The following is a 24,427-nucleotide window of genomic DNA, read 5'->3' as shown; positions in this document are numbered from 1 at the left end:
CACGCCCATTGAATTTGAAGCCTGTGCGGCGGTTGCCTCTTCCCCACTCCCGGGTCTCTCCTCCACCTCAGCCCCAACCCTGGGGCCAGTGGCAGAGGGGTCTTCCCCAGATGTACCAGGGGAGTCAAGACCATCAACAGTGGGGCGACTATCCCTCTCCCAGTTGGGCCCAGAGTGAAGTCTGGTACACCAGACTCAGGGAGTCCCTCTGGAGCCAGGTCTTGAGGGAGAAAAGGGCTGGTTTCCCCAATCCCTTCCCCACCTACAGTCTCTACCTCCAGAGGCGTGCTCTGCGCCTCATCCTGGGTGGGTTGTTCCTGGGCTTCCTCGTGTGCCTGATGTGGGATTCCCTCCCCAACAGGAATCTCCCCCTGTTCCATATCACCCGAGTGGTCCCTCTCGCCACCCTCCCCAGAATCCCCTCTAGAACATGGGACCGGGGCCCGAACCAGAGGGCGGGAGTTTTCCTCCACCGTAGCACTCCCCCCCCACTCCCCTGGAGGATTTGCGTTCGTCCCCCTTCTGCTCTTCCCTAAAGAGATTCCTCCTGCTCTTTTTCGATGGGGAGGAGCTCACAGACTCTGGGGTCACCTGAGCAACCTTCCTCAGTGACATCCCCTCCTCCCGCCCGATCCAACCCGCCAACTGGATTATGGGGCTAGCGGACTCCTAACGGGAGGTGATGGGATGGGTGGATCATTCTTGTCCCTGGAGGTTTTGTTGCCCAGGTACTTCACCCTCTTTCCCACCTTCCCCCCTTTCTTTTGACCCTCCCGACCCTCTGCGCATCCCCAGGATTCCCTGACTCAACTACAGGGAGGGTGGGGGGTTAGTGGCACCGGAGGCGGAGGCCTTCGCCCGGGATTTGCGGCAATTCCTCCGAATATGCCCCACTTCCTTACAGGCATGGCACCTTGAGTGCTCCAATGTCCAGAAGATGGTAAAATCATGCCCACCCTGCTGGACACAGAAGTGCCCGTCGACTACCTCCTCCCGGTTCAGTATCATCGTCAGCTGACGCCGGAGGGAAAGAACGTGCCGCAGCTCCATCCTGCGGAACCCCTGGGATATCGGGGTGATGTCCGAGAGTACCTTCCCCAGGGTGTGATGGTGGGGAAGGAGGGCCTCGTTTGTAATGCAGGGCAGGACATTGTACAAGACCACCTGCTGAGCGATGGACCCTATGGGGTTAACCTGCAAGAAAACTCCCTCCACAGTGACCCCTTTACTGACAGCCATGTTCACCCCTTCAACGGACTCGAGGAAGAACACGGCCTTCCGACAGCCTGACCGATCACATACAGGATGCCTGTGGGCTTGGCAACCACGGCAACGGCAGTCGAGGTCCAGGTTGATCTGGGGGGGGGCAAGCAGCATCTTACCCCATGCTCAAAAGGCAGGTTCTTCATGGGGAACCAGGCCCCAAGCGAAGTAGCTGAAGCAGGTGAAGCAGCCGCCTGAGCATAGCTCCCGGAAGGCCCCGGCTCCCCAGAACACTGACCCGGCATGGTCTCAGACTCTAAAATGAAACAACCTCAAAGTTTTGACTGTCAAAAATGGCACAAAGCCAATGTCCAAACACAAATATGGAACTGTTCGAGGGAGGCAGCAAATGATGTTGCCTTGGACGCTCATAACGGCTCCCCTACAAAATTGCTGCGTCACAGGGCTCACACTTAACTTTTTTTCTCTGTTGCCAGCCGGGCAACCTTGGCAGCTTTTTAGGTTGCCAAATGACAGTTTAGGAGGTCATTTAAGACGGCTTGCATAATGCATGCGATAATGTGCACGGACGAAGTGCGTAGTTACCAGTCGGAATTATGCTCAATGAAGCATTCACATATTATTTCTGCTTCAAATAAAGTCACAAACTAAACATATTTACCAATCAAGATATGATATATACAAAATTATAATACAGTATCTCAACACTTTTTACACATTGCAATGGATGCAATTTCTATTATTTCTTTCCACTTCCAAACAAAAATTTGCAGTGTAGTTGCTGCTGCTGGTGCCGACGATGGCAGCCACGGTGTACTTCTCCTTGCTGTTTTGTATGTGTTTGTTCATTTGTGTCATCTGTGAAAACCCTACAAAGATTACTTTCACGAGAGAGGTGCTCATAAACATCGGACATACGGTACCTCCAAACATCGTTCCGGATTTCTCTCACTCGCTGGATTATTTGGACATACTCGTCGGCGGGGCTGTGGCTGCGTTCAAGGTCTTGAGACTGAGGAGGACCCGTGGGAAGCGCTCTGGAGCACTCACCCGACTCCGGCGATGAGGATCACGCACACCACCCCCGAGCATATTCCTGGCAAACGTACGTTCTCTCCGAGGGAATTTAACTCCTTTATTCTCGCTGGAATTTACATTCCCCCCCCAAGCCTGCGTACGTGAGGTGCAAATGCAACTCGCTGACCAGGTAATGAGGGTAGAGAGTGACTTCCCGGACTACATTGTCATTGTTTTGGGGGACTTTAACAAAGCTAATAGAAACATAGAAACATAGAAATTAGGTGCAGGAGTAGGCCATTCGGCCCTTCGAGCCTGCACCGCCATTCAATATGATCATGGCTGATCATCCAACTCAGTATCCCGTACCTGCCTTCTCTCCATACCCTCTGATCCCCTTGGCCACAAGGGCCACATCTAACTCCCTCTTAAATATAGCCAATGAACTGGCCTCAACTACCCTCTGTGGCAGAGAGTTCCAGAGATTCACCACTCTCTGTGTGAAAAAAGTTCTCCTCATCTCGGTTTTAAAGGATTTCCCCCTGATCCTTAAGCTGTGACCCCTTGTCCTGGACTTCCCCAACATCGGGAACAATCTTCCTGCATCTAGCCTGTCCAACCCCTTAAGAATTTAGTAAGTTTCTATAAGATCCCCTCTCAATCTCCTAAATTCTAGAGTATAAACCAAGTCTATCCAGTCTTTCTTCATAAGACAGTCCTGACATCCCAGGAATCAGTCTGGTGAACCGTCTCTGCACTCCCTCTATGGCAATAATGTCCTTCCTCAGATTGGGAGACCAAAACTGCACGCAATACTCCAGGTGTGGTCTCACCAAGACCCTGTACAACTGCAGTAGAACATCCCTGCTCCTATACTCAAATCCTCTTGCTATGAAAGCCAACATACCATTCGCTTTCTTTACTGCCTGCTGCACCTGCATGCCTACCTTCAATGACTGGTGTACCATGACACCCAGGTCTCGCTGCATCTCCCCCTTTCCCAATCGGCCACCATTTAGATAATAATCTGCTTTCCCATTTTTGCCACCAAAATGGATAACCTCACATTTATCCACATTATACTGCATCTGCCAAACATTTGCCCACTCACCCAGCCTATCCAAGTCACCCTGCAGTCTCCTAGCATCCTCCTCACACCTAACACTGCCCCCCAGCTTAGTGTCATCCGCAAACTTGGAGATATTGCCTTCAATTCCCTCATCCAGATCATTAATATATATATTGTAAATAGCTGGGGTCCCAGTACTGAGCCTTGCGGTACCCCACTAGTCACTGCCTGCCATTGTGAAAAGGACCCGTTTACTCCTACTCTTTGCTTCCTGTTTGCCAGCCAGTTCTCTATCCACATCAATACTGAACCCCTAATGCCATGTGTTTTAAGTTTGTATACTAATCTCTTATGTGGGACCTTGTCGAAAGCCTTCTGGAAGTCCAGATACACCACATCCACTGGTTCTCCCCTATCCATGCTACTTCAAGAGAGTCAAGAGTCAATTTAATTGTCATTTGGACCCCTAGAGGTCCAAACGAAATGCCGTTTCTGCAGCCATACATTACACACAAATAGACCCAGACACAACATAATTACATTTTACATAAACATCCATCACATAGCTGTGATGGAAGGCCAAAAAAAACTTATCTCTCCACTGCACTCCCCCCCCCCCCCGATGTCAGAGTCAAAGTCAAAGCCCCCGGCTGGCGATGGCGATTGTCCCGCGGCCATTGAAGCCACGCCGGGTGGTGCGTGGTCGCACACCGGGTCTTGATGTTGGAGCCCCCGGTGTGCGCTCGCAAAGTCCGCGGCCATTCCAGCCGCGCGGGGCAGTGGTGTCAGGCCCCGTTCCAGGAGCTCCTCGACCCCGCACCTCGGGCGGGAGAATTCGCCGTTGCAGGAGCCCCGAAAAGCGGTCTCTCTCCAGGGATCCGCGGGCTCCCGGCGCCGCCGTCCGCAGACCCGCAGCAGCAGCCCCCGACTCAGCAGCAGCCTCCGACTCAGCAGCGGCAGCAGCAGCAGCAGCAGCAGCGCTCCTCCACCGCTCCACCCGCTCCGGTCTCGGCCAGCCCCGCGACGGTGAGTAGCACCTGAGTCCCCGGCTTCTTCCTGTTGGAGGCCGCTCCTCGTTGCGGCCTCAACGACAACGGAACCCGACGAGAAAAAGGTCGGGTCTCCAGTGCAGGGAGAGATTTAAAAAGTTTCCCACCCCCCCCACACACACACCCCAACAAAAAATAACAAAAACTACATTAAAACACAGACAGAAAATAATAAAAACGCGGACAGACTGCAGAGGCCGCTGCTGGCCAGAGCCGCGCCGCCTACCGGACCCCCTGTGACTGCCGGAAATAGCAGGGGCCCGCGGGTCAAAGGAGGTGGAGGAATTGTGTGAAATCCAGGTTAGTCGGGAAGTGGTGTTGGGTAAATTGAATGGATTAAAGGCCGATAAATCCCCAGGGCCAGATAGGCTGCATCCCAGAGTACTTAAGGAAGTAGCTCCAGAAATAGTGGATGCATTAGTAATAATCTTTCAAAACTCTTTAGATTCTGGAGTAGTTCCAGAGGATTGTTACATCCTCGAAAAATTCTATAAGATTCGTCAGACATGACTTACCTTTTGTAAATCCATGCTGACTTTGTCCAATGATTTCACCACTTTCCAAATGTGCTGCTATCCCATCTTTAATAACTGACTCTAGCAGTTTCCCCACTACCGATGTTAGACTAACTGGTCTGTAATTCCCCGTTTTCTCTCTCCCTCCCTTCTTAAAAAGTGGGGTTACGTTTGCTACCCGCCAATCCTCTGGAACTACTCCAGAATCTAAAGAGTTTTGAAAGATTATTACTAATGCATCCACTATTTCTGGAGCTACTTCCTTAAGTACTCTGGGATGCAGCCTATCTGGCCCTGGGGATTTATCGGCCTTTAATCCATTCAATTTACCCAACACCACTTCCCGACTAACCTGGATTTCACACAATTCCTCCACCTCCTTTGACCCGCGGGCCCCTGCTATTTCCGGCAGATCATTTATGTCTTCCTTAGTGAAGACGGAGCCAAAGTAGTTATTCAATTGGTCCACCATATCCTGGTTCCCCATGATCAACTCACCTGTTTCTGACTGCAAGGGACCTACATTTGTTTTAACTAATCTCTTTCTTTTCACATATCTATAAAAACTTTTGCAGTCAGTTTTTATGTTTCTTGCCAGTTTTCTTTCATAATCCATTTTTCCTTTCCTAATTAAGCCCTTCGTCCTCCTCTGCTGGTCTCTGAATTTCTCCCAGTCCTCTGGTATGCTGCTTTTTCTGGCTAGTTTGTACGCATCATCCTTTGCTTTGATACTATCCCTGATTTCCCTTGTTATCCATGGATGCACTACCTTCCCTGATTTATTCTTTTGCCAAACTGGGATGAACAATTTTTGTAGTTCATCCATGCAGTCTTTAAATGCCTTCCATTGCATATCCACCGTCAACCCTTTTAGAATTAATTGCCAGTCAATCTTGGCCAATTCACGTCTCATACCCTCAAAGTTACCTTTCTTTAAGTTCAAAACCATTGTTTCTGAATTAACAATGTCACTCTCCATCCTAATGAAGAACTCAACCATATTATGGTCACTCTTGCCCAAGGGGCCACGCACAACAAGACTACTAACTAACCCTTCCTCATTACTCAATACCCAGTCTAAAATAGCCAGCTCTCTCGTTGGTTCCTCTACATGTTGATTTAGATAACTATCCCGCATACATTCCAAGAAATCCTCTTCCTCAGCACCCCTGCCAATTTGATTCACCCAATCTATATGTAGATTGAAGTCACCCATTATAACTGCTTTGCCTTTGTCGCAAGCATTTCTAATTTCCTGTTTGATACCATCTCCAACTTCACTACTACTGTTAGGTGGCCTGTACACAACACCCACCAGCGTTTTCTGCCCCTTATTGTTTCGCAGCTCTACCCATACCGATTCCACATCCTCCAAACTAATGTCCTTCCTTTCCATTGCATTAATTTCCTCTCTAACCAGCAACACTACCCCACCTCCTTTTCCTTTCTCTCTATCCCTCCTGAATATTGAATATCCCTGGATGTTCAGCTCCCAGCCTTGGTCACCCTGGAGCCATGTCTCCGTGATCCCAACTATATCATGGTCATTAACAGCTATCTGCACATTCAACTCATCCACCTTATTACGAATACTCCTTGCATTGAGACACAAAGCCTTCAGGCTTGTTTTTACAACGCTCTTACCCCTTATACAATTATGTTGAAAAGTGGCCCTTTTTGATTTTTGCCCTGGTTTTGTCTGCCTGCCACTTTTACTTTTCACCTTGCTACCTATTGCTTCTACCTTCATTTTACACCCCCTGCCCCTCTGCTCTTGTACCCATCCCCCTGCCACATTAGTTTAAATCCTCCCCAACAGCACTAGCAAACACTCCCCCAAGGACATTGGTTCCATTCCTGCCCAGGTGCAGACCGTCCTGTTTGTACTGGTCCCACCTCCCCCAGAACTGGTTCCAATGCCCTAAAAATTTGAATCCCTCCCCCTTGCACCATTTTTCAAGCCACCATCTGCAATATCCTCCTATTTCTGCTCTGACTGGCCCGTGGTACTGGTAGTAATCCCGAGATTATTACCTTTGAGGTCCTACTTTTAAGCTTATCTCCTAGCTCCCTAAATTCATCCTGTAGGACCACATCCCTTTTTTTACCTATATCGTTGGTGCCAATATGCACCACGATAACTGGCTGTTCACCCTCCCCCTCCAGAATGTTCTGCAGCCGTTCAGTGACATCCCTGACCCTTGCACCAGGGAGGCAACATACCATCCTGGAGTCTCTTTTGCAGCCGCAGAAACGCCTATCTATTCCCCTGACAATTGAATCCCCTATTACTATGGCCCTTCCATTCTTTCCCCCCCCCTCATCTTACAGCTCATCCAAAAGATGATTCCAAAAGACGATGCAAGCGAATGTGTGGCACTCCCTCTCTTCACACAAAGGGTGGTGGGTATATGCTGGAGGTGGTAATTGAGGTTCTATCATAATGTGAATAGGATATGTTTAGTGGGTTGTGGGCCAAGTGTGGGCAGGTGGGAATAGTTTTAGATGGGGCATAAATTTGGCGTGGGCAGGTTCAGCTGAAGGGACTGTTTCCACACTGTATGACCAAGTAAATACATGTCAGCAGACTAAAGATGACAAAAAACTGCCAGCACCGTGGAAGTAGACGTCAGTTTGAATCAAGGCCGCACAACTGAACGTAATGTGTACTACAATTGCCGGGAATACCGAAAGCTTCTGGACAATCTCGGGAACTGGCAGCTTCTGACAATGTGAATATCTGGTGTGACTGCTATCAACCATCTCTCTTGAGGCCTGTGCAGGAAGCAAATTCGCAGCCCCAATCTTCTGAACCATGGTGCAGTTCTCTTTTCAAGTTGTTGGGTAGAATAGAAATGGCATTTTCACACAGACGGTTGGCTGCTGCCTCATTTTTACAACCGAAGCAACATTTTCAGCGGTAAACTAAACAAGGGGACATGACATGAGAATTAAGGGACTGAAGTTTAGGGGTAACATGAGGGGGAACTTCTTTACTCAGAGAGTGGTAGCTGTGTGGAATGAGCTTCCAGTGAAGGTGGTGGAGGCAGGTTCGTTTTTTATCATTTAAAAATAAATTGGATAGTTATATGGATGGGAAGGGAATGGAGGGTTATGGTCTGAGCGCAGGTATATGGGACTAGGGGAGATTATGTGTTCGGCACGGACTAGAAGGGTCGAGATGGCCTGTTTCCGTGCTGTAATTGTATGGTTTCAAAGGACAAAAACTACAGTTTTCCAGTCATCGTGGAAAAGGGTCGTGGAGGATTAAATAAATTGAAGGACACAGTTTTATACATTAAAAGTATAAAAGAAGCACTGCTAAGGACACAGAGTGATAGAGTAACCCAGCGGATCAGGTAGCATCTCTGGGGAACATGGAGAAGTGACGTGTAGGAAGGAATTGCAGATGCAAGTTTATACTGAAGATAGACACAAAGTGCTGGAGCAAATCAGCGGGTTAGTCTGAGAAGGATTCCGACCCGAAACGTCACCTGTCCCTTTTCTGCAGAGATGTTGCCTGACCCAACACTTTGTGTCTATCTTATGTATAGGAGACGTTTCGGATCTGGACCATTCTTCAGACAGTGAAGAAACACAACATGTAAGAAGGAATTGCAGATGCTGGTTTAAACCGAAGATAGACACAAAAAGCTGGAGTAACTCAGCGGGACAGGCAGCATCTCTGGAGAGAAGCAATGGGTGACTTTTCGGGTCGAGACCCTTCTTCAGACTGAAAAGAAAACGTACAGACTGTCTCAACTACTGAGCTGTTATTTAACATCCTCAGACATTGACATGCAATTTGTGGAAGTCGGAATGTGTAAATCTGGACATGCACTTTACTCAACTGAATGAGAAATGACAAGCTGAGTGACGTTTATTTTGCTTATAAGGAAATATCACAAACCTTGGAACAGTGTTTTGGTGCAGGTGTTGCCAAAATTTCACAAAAGTTATGAGAATTTAGCAATTGTGTGATTTGACGTTTTGGAGCGCTGCATCCCAAGTGTATGGCCTGAACTGCTGAGCTTGTCTACGCCAGTCCTTGCAGAAAAAAACGTGCACCAGGCAACATGTGCACCATCTAGTGGCAGATTACTGAGTAACGTTGTCAGATGGTGGGAGCAATTCGCTTAAATTCGGGTCCCAACCCGAAACGTCGTCGGTGTACGCCCTCCACGGGTGCTATCTGACCCGCGGCTTTCGTCTGTGCCAGTCTTTGAGCCGTACTTTCCGTGTTAACAAAGGCACACACAACATTAATGCGCATCGCATTGATTTAATGTGCGTTTTTAAACTGCTTTGAGATCTTAAGATGCTCCTGTGGAAAACAATGCAACAGATTACTTTATTATTATTTTACAACGGTAATCTTTTCCTAGCACGTACCAGCTATTTAGCAGCTTTCAGTATTTTCTGAAGTTTGAATAGCGTGGCTAGATATTTAACACGTCGCAGGTGCTAGATTTGTGTTTGGCTAAACGCGTTGTGGTGCGATAATATTTCCACTAAATTGTGCAGGAAGGAACTGCAGATGCTGGTTTAAACCGAAAATAGACACAAAAAGCTGGAATGACTCAGCGGGACAGGCAGCATCTCTGGAGAGTACCAACAAGTTTTCAAAGTGAACAGAATTCGAAAGTTTTATGTGTGGTAGTTGTAAAACAGAATTAAGCTTTCAAGCAACTGAACTCCAGTGTAGTTCGCGTTTGCGAACGTGAACGGCGCACAGCTCATTATAAAATACAAAAGTTAACTTTGTTTCTTTTAATTTAAAAAAAAGACACAAAGTGCTGGAGTAACTCAGCGGGCCAGGTAGCATGTCTGGAGAACAGGTATAGGTGACGTTTCGGGACCCTATCCATGTTCTCCAGTTCTGCCTTTCCAGCTGAGTTACTGCCTTTCCAACTGTGTGTCTTTTCTTGTAAACCAGTATCTTGCATCTCTTGTTTCTTCGTGACCTGTCGGGCCCATTAGAAATTGATATCAAGATATATTTAAGTAGACATAGAAAACAGTTGGCAATTAAACCGATCAGAATGAATGAATAAACAAAATTAATCCGATCATCTGAACAATCAATATTTAGAAAATGGTTATTTGAATCCTTTAAAGGGGATAGGAAGAAATCCATAGCACGTGAATGGGAAATCAATATTAAGCGTTTTTTTTTACTATAAGAAAATCTGGAAAAAAAATCTGGAATAAAAGTAATTTGGCCTTATGCATTAAAATGTTTTTAAAACTATATTATCTCTCCCGAAATGTTCATAAAACAAAGTAGGTATCTAAAGTGAAGTACGGATAATTTTATAGTAGATTTTATTGGCGAATAGGCTTTAACGTAATTAAATTCATTGAAAATTATGTGATCGCACGTAATTGATAAATAAATATTGTTTCCCAGCAAAGTTCATTTATGTGTCTTACATACTATATCGTGCAATTTAATGCAGGTTAAGAAATTAATCGTCATTTATTCACAATTTGTCATAATCCGTGACCGGCTCGGGAAGGATCTTTTTTCAAGGGCTTCGAATTATGGCAAACATATTAACTGCGAATTGCGAACATTCTTTCCGTGCTAGCGATGAAAGCATCCAACATTAAGGGAAAGAGGAGCACGCCAGCTAATTTTCTTTATTTGAACATACACCAGAGGACGCCAGTGTTAACATTTAAAAACTGATAAAGGTAAAACGTAATAAGATAGACACAAAAAGCTGGAGACAGGCAGCATCTCTGGAGAGAAGGAACCGGTGACGTTTCGGGTCGAGACCCTTCTTCAGACATTCTCTTCACCTTAATGTGTCTGATTTGTTTAACAATCTGATTTTAATTTACTAAATTATTTTTAAACGGCTTTGCGAAACAAAAGCAATCACATTTTGCATTCCGTTTAAAAAAAGTTATTTAAAACTAGTTGTTCATTTGTCCTTTTGTACTGGTGTGAAATTTCAGATGGTTTAATTCAATTTATTTTTATGTAGTCTAACGAAATAACCTGCTAGTTTACATTTTAATTGAATGGGTGCATCATTACATCTAGAATAAAATAAGCACTTCAAATAGTGCCGGGAGCACTCAACAGGTCGGATTAAACGTGTAGAAAAGAACTGCAAATATGCTGGTTTACACCGAAGATTTATACCAAAGTGCTGGAGTAACTTAGTGGATCAGACAGCATCTCTGGAGTAAATTGGTGGGTGACGTTTCGGGTCTGAAGAAGGGTCCCTACCCGAAACGTCACCCACCCCCGTTCTCCAGAGATGCTGCCTGATCCGCTGAGTTGCTGCAGCACGTTGTGTCTATTTATAGGTCGGAATAAACCGCGTTTCATGTTCGGATACTGGGTAAAACTTAACAGAGCTGTTCGTTTTTCGTTAGTCATCAGATACGGCCAGTGTTGGAGTACGGTGCAAAAAAAAACCCATAGTGCTGGATGAACTCAGTGTGCCGGGTAGCATCTGTCGAGGGAAACAGTCAGACGACGTTTCGGGTCAGGATCTTCAGTCCGAAAAGGGGTCCTGTCGCGAAACGTCGTCGGTCCATTTCCTTCCACGGAAGCTGCCTGGCCCGCTGAGTTCTTCCAGTAGGTAATTTTTCGTTTTGATTTGGATACGACTACCCCCCGCTCATATATTTAGTAATATTAGTAATAACAAGGGGCGGCAGATGCTGGTTTGCCAAAGAATTACACAGAATGCTGGAGTGACTCAGCGGGTCAGGCAACTTTGGCAGACTTTTTCTTATATTTTGCCCTTACTTTTAGCCAGATCAATAGGAATCTGCTTGCCTTTCTGAATCTTTGATCAAATGTTCGTTATTCACATCTAAAGTGGAAGCTGATTTCTGGAAATACTGGTTTGTGAACAAAAACGCCCAACGAATATTCCGCCAACTACTCATCGCCAATGTCCGTGCTCTTTTCTGCACGCTATCAAACCTTGTGTTTCATTGCATTTCCTACACTGTCTTAAAAAAAACGATTGGTTTAGTTGGCTCGATAACCGCCCTTTAAAAATGCAAAATCAAATTACCCCTTTGCATTTCTCCAGATATTCTGCGAGCATGAATTGACCCAGGTACACCAAAACCTCACCTGAATCGTGCAAATGAAGAACTCTGCAAATGAAACGCTCCATCGTTTTTTTTTTTAAATTTTGCCGATGGAGACCGGTGAATGAAAATAATGCACAGGAATTAAAAGTACCTATTCTCGATGCAGGGATGGGAACAGTTCTGCAAGCTCTTCCCTGGTTCAAGCGTCTTGTGCAGCTGCTGTTAGCCGAGCCGCAGCGGAGTTGCGCTGACGTCAGGCCGGCTGGTTAAAAAAAATGGCGGTGGCTGCCGACGCGTGTGGCTGCGGGAGGAAATAAATGAAAATATTGAAGCGGCGCTGAGCAGAGGAGACCAGTGAATGATAAACAGCGAGCGGCAGTTGCAGGAGGAACAGTGCGAACTAAGTGCTGATCTGGCCAGGCAACTGCCTGTGCCTGCAGTCGAGAGAAGGTATCCTGGTGTCCGCGAGCGAGGACAGCTGTAGAATGTCCCGGGAGAGCGCGCGTGCCCCGGGCATGCTTCTAAGTGACAGCGAGGAGAATTGCTTCTCCGACCTCTTCTCCTTCGCTTCCTCAGATGCCGACGACCGGGGCAAAGTTGCCGCCGGAACCAAAGTTGCCGAGTTGTTCCGAGCGTCCCAGCTCCCTCCAGACGCTCTACATCAGGTAAGAGGAGAAGCAATGTCATTTATCTGAAACATGTCTTTGTGTAATGAGATGCTGCATGGAGTGCCGTTGCATAACTTCAACTTTTTTGTCAGACTGTCACTGCAATTTCAAATGTACACATTTTCATTGTTTTTAAAGTCAAGTTGCAAGAGTTTGCCTGGGGGGGGGGGGGGGGGGGGGGGGGGGGGGGGGGGGTGGAATTCGAATAAAATAATGAACATCCTATAAATGGTGTGTTGTGGAGGTGACACAATTTCTCTCGAAATGACTCGTTACAGTGGCGGCTGAACTCTACTGATGCATACATACATCGGCCGCGTTCAAAATGTTTTGTTGTTCGCGTCCTCTGGACTACATCCTTCGCAATTCCGCATCATTTCGTGATCAATATGGACTGAGCGTTAGTTTTCTCTTTTTAAAATGGTGTATACTTTTTTGTTCCTTCTCTTGATGCTTTTTGATGGCCATCTGTTGCTTGCGGTAATTCCCTGGTGATGGCAAAGATAGATTGCAGCCTTGAACCATTGCAGTCGTGTGACTGTCAGTTAGATATTTTCATGCACTGACTTTGGTTGCACATTTAAAACGCATGATGTGCGTCTTAAACCTGCACATTGGAGGACTGGGTGCTTCAAATGGACCACTTCATCCTGGTTGACAAAAATACTGGAGAAACTCAACGGGTGCGGCAGCATTTATGGAGCGAAGAAAATAGGCAACTTTTCGGGCCGAAACCCTTCTTCAGACCCCAAACGTTGCCCATTTCCTTCTCACCATAGATGCCGCCGCACCCCCTGAGTTTCTCCAGCATTTTTGTCTACCTTCGATTTTCCAGCATCTGCAGTTCTTTCTTAAACACTTCATCTTGGTGCTTTCTTGAGCGTTGCAGGTCTGCCCATCGTGACAGGATGAGAGTATTGCCGTGTGCTCCTGTCCTGTGTAGTCTATAAAATTGACTGAATGTGAAGAGTTATCCCACTATTTATCTCAACATTAATATGAATTGACCATTTTATCTGGTCGATGGAGAGTGTGCTGGAAGGAGCACGGGTGTTGCTGCAATGACTAGTGTCTGCCACCTTCCATTTCATGCGGGGACCGGGACGGAGACATCTATTGGGTTGTTTTATTCAGGTCTTCAGACAATTAGGGGCAAAAACATACCCAATGCCCTCATCCTGATGTAGCCCTCATCCTGATGACCACCAGTATGTGTGGACCCAAAGTACACAAAGACCAAGTACAACCATGTCATGAGGTTGTACTTATCTCCAGCATTATTAATGATGGACTTGGCCTTGTTGCCACTCAGTTATAATTTCAGCTGGACTTTGCCACACTACCTGTTCTTCATAGCACCATTTCTGCAGAAATATGTCTTGGGTCAGCAGTCTGTCAGTGGTCTGTGGTCAGCACACAATAACTAATGGCAGAAGGACCTAGGATGGTTTCTCGAGCAGACTGCCAATGTAATTTGGCAGAATGCCTTACTGCCAGAACTCAAACAAACACCAAGATACAGCACCGGGACGGGCCCTTCAGCCCACCAAACCCACGCTGGCCATCAATCACCTGTTCACACTAGTGTTATGTTAACCCATCCACTCCTTGCGCACTAGGGGCAATTTCCAGATGCCAATGAACTCACAAACCCACTCTTTAAGATGTGGGAAGAAACTGGTACCCGGAAGAAACCCACACAGTAGCAGGAAGAACATGCAAACTCCACAAAGATAGCACTCGAGGTTGGGATTGATCCTGGATCTCTGGCGCTGTGAGGCAGAAGCACTACTACAGCACACTGCTGTGCCACTGTACTACTAGGCTGGCATGGAGACGAGACTATGATCCAACATCCGGGAACTCTCCAATTGCCAAGAAAAGGTCTACAATTGTCCTTGTCAAGGTTTGCCACAAGCAGCTACATAACAGAAGACTGATTCAGGGGCTGGTCCTTGACAGACACCAACACTAGTGAATGCTGTCATCTGGTGCAATCTAAGGTGCTGGAGTATGTGATGAGGGGCACACTGAACCTCAGTGAAGCCACCACAAAAATCTTGTGAGGAGAATCATATTCTAGGAACATGCTGCCTTTATCAAGGGGCTGGAGTCTTGTGTAACAGCTTCTCAAATGCCTCGTGGGTGCATTGCTTAAGAGGGAAAATATCGGTGTTATTGAGCTATTGTAAAACACTGTATTGAATTGGTGGCATAATGGCCATAGAGTAATCTATACATCCTGCATATATTTGCAATAAAATAATGAAGAATCTCCTGCACTCCCTAGCACAAACACAGTGTGGGTCCTGGGAACGTTCGGTATAGTAATGCAGTTAAGTATTCATGTGTGCTAATGAGGCTATCGGCCCAAGCGAACACCGCCGTTCGGTCCGCATTAACCAACCTGATCTTCCGGTGGCTCAGCACTTCAACTTCCCGCTCCCATTCTGAATCCGACCTTTCTGTCCTGGGCCTCCTCCATGGCCAGAGTGAGCACCACCGGAAATTGGAGGAGCAGCACCTCATATTCCGCTTGGGCAGTTAGCACCCTAGCAGCAAAAACAATGACCTCCCCCCCCCCCCACCCTACATCAGTCTGAAGAAGGGTTTCGGTCCAAAACGTTGCCTATTTTCTTCGCTCCATAGATGCTGCTGCATCCGCTGAGTTTCTCCAGCACTTTTGTCAGCGTAAGCAAGAGGTTCTTTTGCAGAGAAATGATAGCTTAATTATCTGGGGAATTTCACACTGGCCAGAACACCATGCAATCATCACTGAACAATCCACATTAGAAGGAAGAGATAAGAATTGATAAAGCAATCTTGGGCCCTGCTCTGCTGAACTACTTGAGTTCATCAGCCTGCAATAACTACAAACATCACAGCCTTTATCAGGGCTCTTTGCAATTTGTTTCAGTAAAGTGCTGCCTTGATGTCAAAGGCACTCACCCTTGCATCATCTCTGGAATCAACTTCTGGATCTTCTTGGGGCTCAAAAAAATCCATCTATTTGCTAGATTCAAAGTGGTGGAATAACTCAGTGGGTCAGTATGAAGCTTTTCAAAAAGGGGATGGCATGACAGGATTACAAAAATTTTATGTGAAATAATATGCACGCAGCACGAAGTTCGAAGTCCCTTGCGGCCGGGGTCCAGGGGCCGCTTAAGGGCCCTGGAAGCTCTGGGGTTTTAGATGCTCTCTGGTGCATTCTGAACCTTATTTTGGAGCATTTTTACACCAAATTTATGACCAATATTTCAGAAATTATTTTGGTTGAGTCAAGATTAATGGGTGGGTGGAATGGGATGATTGGGTTCATTGTTGTATACATTTAAAAAAATCAAGAATTGAAATTGTCCTTGTTTTAATAATCGTTGAACTGTTGTAAAATGTTATGTAAAATGTTATAAAGGAGCATGCAAAAACTGCAAATAAAATACTGTTATGTTTTTGCAGTAGAGAACACCTGGCGACCTTTTTTTACTTGCGGGCATTTTTCAGCATGCTAAAAAAACCCGCAGTGACCTAACTGAGACCTCGAGTATGCGGGGCCTACTCTCGAGCAGGAAGGAGAATTACAAAGACCTCCTAGGACCTCATGTCGACCATGCTGCGAGTATGTGTTGAGCGCAAACTCTTATAAACTCGCCAACTAGGTCCCCGCAGTGGGACAGGCCCTTCAGACAGTATCTGCAGTTCTTTGTTTCTGCATCCATTTGCTGATTGATAGGGTCATTGTCGACCAGGTTGGATTTTTATTTCAATACTTCACATGCAGACCACTTTCCACTGACCAATCAATGTCCATATCACTGGTCTATAAGCAGTTTATTCTGGGGCATAACTCGTTCTGGATGACAGGGCATTAGCAATGCAGAGGTTTTATTTTGCACCACTAACCTTTATTTTGCCGTCAGAGTACTCTCCCACTTTCCGATAATGGGTGGAGTGAATTGGATTAGCATAACCTGCAGGGGAAGTTTGCCAACTAAGCTAATGGAATCCTGTACTTTAAAGGAACTGTGTAGTACAGTTTAATTTTAAGAATAAAATTGAAATTAATATGTCACTATTAATTCATAATTTTCCTCCTGGGAGCTGTTGTCATATGTTAACTAAATAATTTAAAACGGAGAACTGTATACAATTGTAAACTATTCACATTTCTGAATAAATGTTGCTCCATTGCAATGCATTGGTTTGCAATCATTGGACTAGGGCCACATGCTAACTTGCTAACAACATCTGGTAAATTGGAGCATTTATCCCTGGAGTTTGGATTGCGACAGAGGAACTCTAACCCTAATCTTAACCCTACCCTCCAGTGTAAAATAATGTTCAATGTTTGTCCTAGTAGGCAGCAAGCCATCTACTTGATTTGCAAACTGTATTACTTTTAGTTAAATAACACCCCACAAACACATGTGGAGGATCTCGTGGTGCAGAATAAATAGTTTTTGTATATATTTTGTGGTGTTTAGCAGAATGATTAATGAGCATGAAAACTGTAAAAGCAGGGAATAATGCTGCTGAACTAGAAAGACAACTGAAAAGGCAACAAATTATTGCAACACTCAGCAGGCTTGGCAACATCTCTGAAGAGAGGAGGGTAGGGTTAGCATTTCATGTTTATGACGTTACATGAGAACTAAGAGATTTTGCGGATGTATGCATGTTTATACAAAAGCAAAATCCTGGAATATGAAAGGAAAAAGACATTTGAGAATTTTGTTTCTTCATTCATGATTTAATATGTGGACTACAATTATCTATTTACCAGGGAATTGTTATCAATGCTAGTCATGGTTCCAGCATTATTAATGCACATTGCATACACACTTAAATGTAACTTTGGGGAAAATACACCAATTTGAATTTTGGAAAATTTCTTAACCAAACCCAGTTCTTATTTCTGGATTCTATTTTTACGGCAAAGGTGTATGTGTGTGTGTAAGGACAACTCCAACCCCACTGCTGGTGCCTGCAGAGATGCTATTTAAAGAATTCATTTCCTGGCCTAATATCATCATGAATCCACAATATTCTACCCTTCAGTTCTGAATAAAGTGTTTAATTAGCATTACAATTAGTTGTTGATTATAGGATTCTTTTGCTCTCTTATTTTATTAACCTTTGTCAACATTGGTTCACAGACCACCAATTCGAGTTGAACCAAAATGTTGGTGACGTTTATCATAGTGCCCTGCTGTACTACGTACAGAGCTTCAGCCATTATCATCTTCAACACACATCTGTTTAACACTTGTCAAATATTGGTCATCACCAGCCCTATCTCGGCCCAAATAATAACAAAATATTTATCTTTAGTTGTATTCATTCTAGATTTATTCATTCTAATACTCTCTTTGCCAATCTCTCATGAACCTTTAATGAACTTGATTTAATTGTAAGACCTTTATCTTTGCTGATCTCATTTTATTTTTGGTCCATCATTGCTTTTCAAATTTCTGTACACAGCCTCAACCATCCTTAAAACTGCAGTTTTCTAGTCCTACATATTTTTGAGACATTTCAGCACTGTTTTCTTGTGCATCCCCAGTTCTTTTGTCTGTTCATTGAATGTTGAGACTATAGCTCTCTAAACAAGCTCGGTAGTTATCTCTCCATCTCTCTTTTTAGAGCTTAGTTCATTCACTAATTTTCAGCACAGTTCAAATGTCTCTTAGGTCTAATGTTAACCTGCTTCACTTCGAACCTCAGCACACCACCCTACTTTTGTTGTTGAAAAGACCAGTCATGCTCATCTTTCGAGTCAGAACGTCATGAATTCAAGAACATCCTCAGCCTTTTGCATGCAAAATCTAGGCTGTTGCTCCAGTAAAATTTTGTGTTGAAGTGCCAAGGTTTGGGTATGACTTTGACCTCTCAAGTAGACAAAGGATTCCATGGCATTATGTTGAAAGAGATGGGAGTGGCAGAGTGCCAAAGCTAGTGAAGCAGATGCCAAACAGATTGAATGACCTTGGTTCAGTCCTGACCCTTGGTGCTGTCGAATAGATTGTGTACATTTGCCATGTGACACCAGAGGTTTTCTCCAATTTCCTCCCACATTCCAAAGACATGTGAATTTGGAGGTCAATTGGCCACTGTTAATTGTCCCTAGCATGTAGGTGAGTCATGAGTGATAAAATCTAGGGAGTTGATGAGAATGTGGGAGGAATAAAAAAAGAATGGGATTTGTTGTTGAAAATGGGGTGCTTGTTGATCAGCATGTCGTCAGTGGGCCGTGGCCAATTTTCATGCTGTATGACCTGGCCAATATTTATTCCTGAACTGCCATCAATCAAATAGATTAACTGTTTCTGAAAACACGCTCTATACATAGTCAGCTACAGAATGACTATGATTTACCTCATGGCTTGTTGCATAGTACTTCACAACAAAAGGCACTTTTTAAATACAACCTTGTCTTTCATGGTAAGACATAAATTATTTGATCCTAGTCACCATTCCTGTTCTCCTTCCTTGTTGTTTTGAAGATTGCTTTTTAACTTGTAATATTGACTTTCTTAATATTGCTAGATCCCACTATTAAAAGACAAGTAAAAGTAGATGGTATGAATATTGGGTTATTTTTTGGAAGGTAAGGCTCCGTATTAATAATTTATAGTTAAGTAAATCGTTACTTTTCACAAAAGAAAATCTATATTTATGATGCAGTTACAAATTTGATCATAAACTAAGACATGCTAACATAAATGGCTTCACAAGAAACTGCAGATGTTGTAATCCTGAATAAAAACAAAGTGCTGGAGGAACAGCGGATCGGGCAGCATCTGTGATGGAAATGCTGAGGTGAGGTGATTGACAAATGGGTGGAGTAATTGACAAAGGCTTGAGGTGAAAAGACTCTCCTGAAGGAATGCATAAAGATGGGGAAAAAATCGAACATACCAGAAGCATAATGAACGACAATGAAATTTCTCATTTAATATGAGTTCCAGGCAGGGCCGTCTTAACGCATGGGCATGCTGGGCAGTTCCCCGGGGCCCCACGAGCATAGGGGCCCCATGCTAATCTATGTATTGTAGAGTGTTATTGTAGAACATGAAAACGGAGAAGAACATAGCAAGTGCATGACGGCATATTTGATTCGGCATAAAGAAACTGCAAGTGTAGGGGCCCCAGTGCATTGCTTTGGTTCTGGGAGACTCTGGCCATCACATCACCTTATTTTTTTATTTTTTTTAAATTGCATTATCTAATACAAATGGAATATTGACTTTCAGTTTGAGTACTTGTATCAAATTTAAATTCATTGCCCAATGTAGCAAATTGTCTTAAAGGTCATTGTTCCTCTGTAAGAGGGTAAATATTTGAGTCCCTGATTTACACTAACCAATTTAAATAGATATAACCCATCCCTTCTTTATTTTATAAACCCCAGTTAAATTTCCTTATTTTACTAGAACTTCAGGTCTGCAGGATCTACTGATTCTTTGATCCACAGGTTTCTCTGCAGTTCTAAGTTTCAGTAAAGGGCCTGTCTCACTTACGCGATTTTTTTGGCGACTTGCCGGCACCCGTCATAGTCGCAGCAGGTCGCCAAAAATTTTCAAAATGTTGAAAATCCAGCGGCGACCAGAAAAAGGTACGACTCTTTGGGCCACTACTCATGACCATACAGGCGTCACCCCACTGGAAAAACTGGGGAAAAACTGGGGAAAAAATCACAGCTTTTGTTATTCCAAAAGTTGAGGTAGTTAAGTAACATCACCATAATTCTGCCCAAGTACTTCTGTGTAGGAATTTGAGATATTTTACGCAATGCATCAGTATCATTAACTAGTATCATATCATCATATGTTATGTAAATTGTAAATTGCAGCTTGTTTGAAGCAACGTCTAGTGGTTATGACCTTAACAATTGGCAGTATAAAGCTGTGATCTTGGTTTCTATAGAATTTAAGATGATATAGTGGGTGTGTCAGGCTTTTTGCTATCTGATGCCTAATCACATTCTTCAGGCATAGCAGCTGAAAACTGGTCTCAACCTCTCCAATGTAGCTATATGCATTACTTACAAGATAAAGCAAGCCATGTCCATTATTTGTTTCTTTGTGTGTTTTTATTATCAACATTCACTCCAGACTTGCCACAAAACATTATCGCAGGAGATGAGCAAGGTCCTCAATGAATATTTCTTTTCTATTTTTACTGCGGAGAAATATCTGAAGACTAGGGAACTTGGGAAAGTTAATGGAAATGTTTTTAAGACGATCCGTGCTGCAGTCAAAGAGGTGCTGAACGCCTTAAGATGTGTGAAGGTGGATAAATCTCCTGGACCTGATCAGACATATACCAAGGACTCCATGGTAAGCCAGAGAAGAAATTGCGGAAGTCCTGGCTGTGATGCATGAATTTTCGTTAGACACGGGTGAAGTGCTGGAAGATTGGAGGGTGGTTAATGTTATGCCTCCATTTAAAAAGGGTTGCAAAGAAAATCTGTGAACTATAGGCCAACAAGCCTAATATGTTTGGTAGGAATGTTACTGGAAAGGATTCTGAGCAATAACATACACATACATTTAGAAAGACGGGTTGATTAGGGATAGGTAGACACAAAATGCTGGAGTAACACAGCGAGATAGGCAGCATCTCTAGAGATAAGGAATGGGTGATGTTTCGGGTCGAGACCCTTCTTCAGACTCAACTGATTAGGGATAGTCAGCATGGTTTTATGTGTGGAAAATTGTGTCTCAAGTTGATTTAGTTTTAATGAATAGGTAACCAAGAAGGTTGATAAGGGAAGGCCATAGATATAGTCTATATGAATTTCTGCAAGTCCTTTCATAAGGTCCACTTGGTAAGCTGTTCTGGAAGGTTAAGTCGTACGAGTTTCAGGGAGAACTAGATTTGGCTTTGTGAAAGGAAGCTGAGGGTGGTGATGAAAGGTTGTTTTTCAGAATGGAGGTCTGTGACTAATGGTATACCTCAGGCATTGGTGTTGTGCCCATTGCTGTTTGTCATCTATTATCAACCATTTGCATGAGAATCTACAATATATGATTAGTAAGTGTGCAGATGACACCAAAATAGCTGATATTGTAAATAGTGAAGATGGTTATCAAGAATTACAGAAGGATCTTGATGAGATGGGCAAGTAACCAAGGAATGCCTTCAATTGTCTGGGTCCTGGGATTATTCTCTAAGCATCTCCACCTGTCTTTCCTCTTATTAAAACACTTGTACCTCTCATCTATCCCAATATTTGAATGTATTTTTATGAATCAACCAGGGACATTTTGCTATGCTGAATACTCTTTTGAAATACAAGTCTTGTTGTTTCCTTGCTATTTTTTAAAATAATTGTGTTGTCCATGTTATTTAAATAAAAAAACACGTGGAGTAGATTTTTTCTTTCCTGTGGAGAAAAACAATATTTTCTTATTGGTTCCAATTGAAGGAAAATTTATGCAAATATTACATTGATTGATCTCGTTGTCTGTCTTGATTCATTTTGAAAGGTTTGTTGAATTGATTAGATTTGAACTATATTTCTTGAACCTCCAGCATTCCCTTTCCTTAAAGCTGTCACCACCATCTGAGGAAATTCTTTATTTAATGTTCACCAGCCCTTAAAATGTGTACTCTGAATATTTGGTTGAATTAATTTTATCACATTACATTTGTGCAATTATAAACCATTAGTGTTTGTTCCACTGGTTATTGTGCAACACAGTAGTTTTCATAATAGCTCTTAACCACTGCATCATAGCTGTCTAGTGAAAATTATCCTTGTGCATTGGGCAATCCAGCAAGGTGAGGCTGAAAAAATGGTGACAAACACATTCAATGTAATTGTTCAAGAAAGAACTGCAGAAGCTGGAAAAATCGAAGGTAAATCGAAGGATTGGAGGGTAGCTAATGCAAACCCATTTTTTAAAAAGGGAGGGAGAGAGAAAACGGGGAATTACAGACCAGTTGGTCTAACATCGGTAGTGGGGAAACTGCTAGAGTCAGTTATTAAAGATGGGATAGCAGCACATTTGTAAAGTGGTGAAATCATTGGACAAAGTCAGCATGGATTTATGAAAGGTAAATCATGTCTGACAAATCTTATAGAATTTTTCGAGGATGTAACTAGTAGAGTGGATAAGGGAGAACCAGTGGATGTGTTATATCTGGACTTTCAGAAGGCATTCGACAAGGTCCCACATAAGAGATTAGTAGACAAACTAAAAGCACGCGGTATTGGGGGTTCAGTATTGATGTGGATAGAAAACTGGCTGGCAGACAGGAAGCAAAGAGTAGGAGTAAATGGGTCCTTTTCAGAATGGCAGGCAGTGACTAGTGGGGTACCGCAAGGCTCGGTGCTGGGACCCCAGCTATTTACAATATATATTAATGATTTGGACGAGGGAATGGAATGCAACATCTTCAAGTTTGTGGATCACACGAAGCTGGGGGGCAGTGTTAGCTGTGAGGAGGATACTAGGAGGCTGCAAGGTGACTTGGATAGGCTGGGTGAGTGGGCAAATGCACGGCAGATGCAGTATAATGTGGATAAATGTGAGGTTATCCACTTTTGTGGCAAAAACAGGGAAGTAGACTATTATCTGAATGGTGGCCGATTAGGAAAAGGGGAGATGCAACGAGACCTGGGTGTCATGGTACACCAATCATTGAAAGTAGGCATGCAGTTGCAGCAGGCAGTGAAGAAAGCAAATGGTATGTCAGCATTCATAGCAAAAGGATTTGCGTATAAGAGCAGGGAGATTCTACTGCTGTTGTACAGGGTCTTGGTGAGACCACACCTGGAGTATTGTGTACAGTTTTGGTCTCCTAATCTGAGGAAAGACATTCTTGTCATAGAGGGGGTACAGAGAAGGTTCACCAGACTGATTCCTGGGATGTTAGGACTTTCATATGAAGAAAGACTGAATAGACTCAGCTTGTACTCGCTAGAATTTAGAAGATTGAGGGGGTATCTTATAGAAACTTACAAAATTCTTAAGGGGTTGGACAGGCTCAATGCAGGAAAATTGTTTCCAATGTTGGGGAAGTCCAGAACAAGGGGCCACAGTTTAAGGATAAGGGGGAAATGTTTTAAGACCAAGATGAGAAAAACATTTTTCACACAGAGAGTGGCGTATCTCTGGAATTCTCTGCCACAGAAGGTAGTTCAGGCCAGTTCATTGGCTATATTTAAGAGGGAGTTAGATGTGGCCCTTGTGGCTAAAGGTATCAGAGGGTATGGAGAGAAGGCAGGTACAGGATACTGAGTTGGATGATCAACCATGATCATATTGAATGGCGGTGCAGGCTCGAAGGGCCGAATGGCCTACTCCTGCATCTATGTTTCTATGTTTCTAGACCAAAATGCGGGAGAAACTCAGTGGGTGAGGCAGCATCTATGGGGCGAAGGAAATAGGTGACGTTTCGGGTCGAGACCCTTCTTCAGACTGATGGGAGGGGGGGCGCGGGAAGGAGAAAGGAAGAGGCGGAGACAGTAGGCTGTGGGAGAGCTGGGAAGGGGAGGAGAAGGGGAGTAATTGTCAAGAGTTAATAGAGCTGGGAAACCTGTTCCATGCTGACAGTGTATTGGCATATCTGTTGTCAGATTCATTATCTGTTGTCAGATTCATATTTAGAACAGATAATTGTTGATAAGAATGAATTAGATGCAATCAATATGAGTTTGGGATTCAAAATACGTAAATTCAAGTAAATATTAAAAAATATATAAATATTAAAAAGTTCAGTTGCAAAAGTGGTTTGAAAATATTAAACACTGCTGCTTCTTCATAGTTCCAGGAACCTGAGTTCAATCTTGATCTCTGTATGGCTCTGTTCACG

General features: G+C 44.0%; 1 protein-coding gene and 1 long non-coding RNA gene across 4 annotated transcripts in view; one reads left to right on the top strand and one right to left on the bottom strand.

Annotated features, from left to right (window-relative positions):
* The window catches only part of reps2 (RALBP1 associated Eps domain containing 2), a 147,359-nt gene that overhangs the window by 5,863 nt on the left and 117,069 nt on the right, over window positions 1–24,427 (top strand). Inside the window, exon 1 of one of the 3 annotated variants that reach the window (XM_055644933.1) lies at window positions 12,346–12,604. The exons of 1 other annotated variant lie outside the window; for it this stretch is intronic. In XM_055644933.1, coding sequence (XP_055500908.1) covers window positions 12,425–12,604 — 180 coding nt within the window. In that variant the 5' untranslated portion in view covers window positions 12,346–12,424. Of the gene's footprint in view, window positions 1–12,345; window positions 12,605–18,730; window positions 20,944–24,427 lie in introns of those variants that run through there. One more of the 3 variants, XM_055644932.1, reaches the window with a different exon arrangement.
* Window positions 8,739–12,228, bottom strand: LOC129702878 (uncharacterized). The gene is made up of 2 exons (XR_008724466.1): window positions 12,091–12,228; window positions 8,739–9,198 (listed from the first exon to the last, which is right to left on the bottom strand). It is a non-coding gene; the product is annotated as an uncharacterized LOC129702878 (long non-coding RNA).

The sequence above is a fragment of the Leucoraja erinacea genome, chromosome 13 (genome assembly GCF_028641065.1).
Source record: "Leucoraja erinacea ecotype New England chromosome 13, Leri_hhj_1, whole genome shotgun sequence".
NCBI lineage: Eukaryota > Metazoa > Chordata > Chondrichthyes > Rajiformes > Rajidae > Leucoraja > Leucoraja erinaceus.
Note: the sequence above shows the minus strand (reverse complement) of the source record. Positions and strands in the feature narration are given on the sequence as shown.